This window comes from Octopus sinensis, unplaced genomic scaffold (assembly GCF_006345805.1).
Source record: "Octopus sinensis unplaced genomic scaffold, ASM634580v1 Contig15314, whole genome shotgun sequence".
Classification (NCBI taxonomy): Eukaryota; Metazoa; Mollusca; class Cephalopoda; order Octopoda; family Octopodidae; genus Octopus; species Octopus sinensis.
Genome location: NW_021833663.1, coordinates 12,501 through 17,500, shown reverse-complemented (window position 1 = coordinate 17,500; position 5,000 = coordinate 12,501). Strand labels below are relative to the sequence as shown.

The 5,000-nt window shown below is 31.0% G+C and overlaps 1 protein-coding gene across 1 annotated transcript in view; it reads left to right on the top strand.

The window, feature by feature from the left end:
- Positions 1-5,000, top strand: part of LOC115230319 (adhesion G-protein coupled receptor G6) — a gene marked incomplete at its 5' end in the record, with an annotated part of 48,335 nt that overhangs the window by 35,164 nt on the left and 8,171 nt on the right. Inside the window, one exon of the mRNA XM_036499615.1 lies at positions 4,827-4,947. Coding sequence (XP_036355508.1) covers positions 4,827-4,947 — 121 coding nt within the window. The remainder of the gene's footprint in view (positions 1-4,826; positions 4,948-5,000) is intronic.

The following is a 5,000-nucleotide window of genomic DNA, read 5'->3' as shown; positions in this document are numbered from 1 at the left end:
CTACACGCGGTGGGAAGGGGCTGTTGACACAATCGTTTCATTCACAAATTGAATTCGGTGATACCAGTTGCGGATTCTAGCTCGCTCTGATACTGAGTTGAGTTGGTGCCTTCTGGTATCTCAAAATTCAATATATAATCATTTATGATTATAGTATTCTACGCTGAAGAGAAAAGAGTTTCGGTAAGATAGAATTATTTAATATTTAATATTTAATTCTTATGCTTTCCTAAAAACTTGATTTCGAAACGTACGTTCGTGGATAACTAAAAAAATGTATGATAGATTGCAGTCAATTCATTCTCTCTTACCTGTTTGTGTCTGCCTTCCAAATGCTGTTTTTACTGAGATCTCCCTTTTTAGTAGAAGAAATAGCTATAACCCTTTGACTGCTATTTCTAAATCGGTATGTGGTAGGCAACTCGTTGCTAAACCCTTATTGCTTAGTATTACTTAAATTTTCCTCGAATGAGGCTTTTACATGCCGAAGACTACTGGTGTAATTGATAATTTTTCCAAATTAATTATTTCACCCTTCATTATTACGGATAACCTATTTTATCTCAGTAGATGACCACAGCATCTTGTTTTGGCTACACGCGGGTGGTAAGGGGCTGTTGACACATCGTTTCATTCACAAATTGAATTCGGTGATACAGTTGCGGATTCTAGCTCGCTCTGATACTGAGTTGAGTTGGTGCCTTCTGGTATCTCAAAATTCAATATATAATCATTTATGATTATATATTCTACGCTGAAGAGAAAAGAAGTTTCGGTAAGATAGAATTATTTAATATTTAATATTTAATTCTTATGCTTTCCTAAAAACTTGATTTCGAACGTACGTCCGTGGATAACTAAAAAAATGTATGATAGATGCAGTCAATTCATTCTCCCTTACCTGTTTGTGTCTGCCTTCCAAATGCTGTTTTTACTGAGATCTCCCTTTTTAGTAGAAGAAATAGCTATAACCCTTTGACTGCTATTTCTAAATTCGGTATGTGGTAAGGCAACTCGTTGCTAAACCCTTATTGCTTAGTATTACTTAAATTTTCCTCGAATGAGGCTTTTATATGCCGAGGACTATTGGTGTATTGATAATTTTTCCAAATTATTAATTTCACCCTTCATTATACGGATAACTATAATATATATATATATATACAAATACACACACACACACACACATTATCTATATATATATCTATATACTATATTATATTATATATATGTATATATATATGCATGTATGTGTATATGTGTGTACATATATATGTATTGCATATATAGATATATATAATTATATATGTATATGTTTTATTTATGTATGCATATATGTGTATAGATATTTATATATGTATATATATATATATACATATATAAATATCTATACACATATATGCATACATAAATATAACATATACATATATAATTATATATATATATATGCACAATATACATATAATGTACACACATATACACATGCGTGCATATATATATATGTATATGTATATACAATATATATATATATATATATATATATATATATATATATAATATAGAGAGATAGATATATATGTATATAATATATTATATATATAATATATAATATATATATATATGTGTATTTGTATCTATATATAATATATATTTATATGATACAAAATGGCACAAGAACGCAAAACATCGGACAGTTAAGTGATACAAAAATGGGACAACAAAACGTCCATATAGACGATACAAAGGAAAACAATGACAGGTCATTCGAAGTTTTCTTTCCTCAGTCAAGTACCAGATTATCTTCGCAATTTCGGCTTATTATACTCGAGATTGCTCCAATCTGGCCAGCCCTAAGGAAAAAACTATTCTGAAGCGCTATAACTCAAATTTTCTTCGTATTTGCATTGGTGTGAATCGACATACATTTTACTTATAGTCTGTTTGTTTTATTTTATATTTAGTGCTATATATTCGTTTACTTGTTTCAGTCATTTGACTGCGGCCATGTTGGAGCATCACCTTTAATCGAGCAAATCGACCGCACGACTTATTCTTTGTACGCCTAGTACTTATTATATCGGTCTCTTTTGCCGAACCGCTAAGTGACGGGGACGTAAACACACCAGCATCGGTTGTCAAGGAATGCTAGGGGGACAAACACAGATACACAAACACTTACACATACATACATATACACACACACATACATATATACGACAGGCTTCTTTCAGTTTACGTCTACCAAATCCACTCACAAGGCATTAGTCGGCCCGGGGCTATAGCAGAAGACACTTGCCCAAGATGCCACGCAGTGGGACTGAACCCTGAACCATGTGGTTGATTAGCAAGCTACTTACACACAGTCACTCCCACGCCTATATGTATAGTTTATAAAATTATGCACTCACACATATATACAAGATTAAACAAATATTACTTTATGGATAGTGCGCAAATACGCAAAAATTAGAAGCCTCAATGGCCTTTTGTGTAATTCCAACCCCTTCCGGCCCACGAACTTTTTACGACGTTGGAAGCATTCGAATAGTACTGCACCCTGGGCTGTTACTGGATGAAATCTATTTACGATATTTATATATGTATTTATATTTATATATGTATATATATATATATATATATATATATATATATATATATATATATATAATATATAAATATCTATACACATATATGCATACAAATATATATATGCATATACATATATATGTACACACATATACACATACATGCATATACATACACACACACACACACACACACACACATATATATATATATATATATATATATATAAGCATATCTATCTACATAGTATACACATATATATATTCATATATATATACATAATGAAACTATTAAAAGTGAAATTATAAAAGTGAAACGTTTATATATTTATACACCCCCCCACGCACATATATACATATACATATATATACATAAATATATATATGCATATGCATACATATATATATATATGTACATGTACATTAGTATAATACATATATTATATATATATATATATATATATATATATATATATATATATATATATATAATATATTATATATATATATATATATATACATACAGGTATATATGTACCTGGTGAGAGTATTATAACTTACTCCATCGAAGGTTTCACTTCGAGGTTTGAGACACAATACTGAACCAATGCCAAATTGCATTGCTTCATCCCTAAAAGTCTACATCTTCACAATCCTGAAGTTCTTTTAGTATTATCTTAATCCTTAAATCCTTAAAAATGTTTTAGCCCGAAGGCCGCGGCCTTGCTGGAGCATGTAAAGTTTTATTTGATTTGGTTGTACCTTTTTAGAATGCATTGGAACAGACAGGGATATAAAGGATTTTATATTGAGTGAGGTCATTATTATTAATATTATTACTGTTATTGTTATTTTTATTATTATTATTATTCTATGTTTGACTTTTGCTTTATATTCGTACAAGTTGGCTCCAAGTCTCACCCAGAGACCTCAAGAGACAACAGGTTGGAAGGTCATGTTGTTGTTATGCCTAGTGTGCCATATATTGGTGGGGGGAGGGGAGTTTTTAGTGTTGTACTAATCAATGTCTAAAACCGAAAATTACGTTTGTTTTAAACCTTGAGATTACATAGAAAGTATTTTGCGTAGGATATGAGCAGTTCCCATGAGCACTATCTTTTGAATTTCTGTCATTTTGGGGTTTCCTGGTATTTGAGTTAGGTAGCTATCAGCCCCTTTTGCTATCATTCCCAGGGCACCTATGACGACAGGTATTGTTTTAGTCTTCAGGTTCCACATTTTGCTGATTTCTATTTCAATTTATTTCTATTTATTATTATTATTATTATTATTATTATTATTATTATTATTATTATTATTATTATCATTATTGTTGTTGTGTTGTTGTTGGTATTACACACTGTTAAGTTCATGATTTGACAAATGCATTAATGGAAATTCTAGTCTTTTTTTATACGTCCCTTAAATTTGTTTGAGATTGATGTTTTAATTGTTATCCTTCTGGGTTCAATAATATAGAATGTCAATATATCAATATATATATATATATAATTATTTACTCTTTTACTCTTTTACTCTATTAATTGTTTCAGTCATTTTGACTGCAGCCATGCTGGGGCACCGCCTTTAGTCGAGCAAATCGACCCCGGGACTTATTCTTTGTAAGCCCAGTACTTATTCTATCGGTCTCTTTTGCCGAACCGCTATGTAACGGGGACATAAACACACCAGCATCGGTTGTCAAGCAATGCTAGGGGGACAAACACAGACACACACATACACATACATACATATATACAACGGGCTTCTTTCAGTTTCCGTCTACTAAATCCGAGGCTATAGCAGAAGACACTTGCCAAAGATGCCACGCAGTGGGACTGAACACGGAACCATGTGGTTGGTTGGCAAGCTACTTACCACACAGCCACTCCTGCGCCTATTTGAGGGAATATTATTCCTAACTTACAGGGAAAAATTCAATTTAGAAATACTAAATCAAATTTCACAACATAAAATATATACATAAAAAATTAGAAAAAAAACACCTTTTTTCAATTCAAAATGAACAATTAAATTACACTTAGCAAATATATAGGTTTTTATTATTATTTTGTAATTTACTTAATCATCGGTATATTATTGTTATTTTATTTTTAATATTTCTATTATATGTAATTTATATATATATATATATATATATATATATATATATATATATATATATATCTGAGACTTTATCAAAACTCATTATTGTTATTGTTGCTGTTGTTATCATTGTAGACGGTGGCTGCTCTGTTACACTTCTTCATTCTGACATCTCTAATGTGGACGGCTGTTGAAGCCCTTCATATCTTCGTGCGTATGCCATCTTCTACGATAAAGAGTTCAATTGTGGCGTGGGGTAAGTAGCTGAAATGAGTTGGATATATGTTGATACAAAAGGTGTGAAAAATC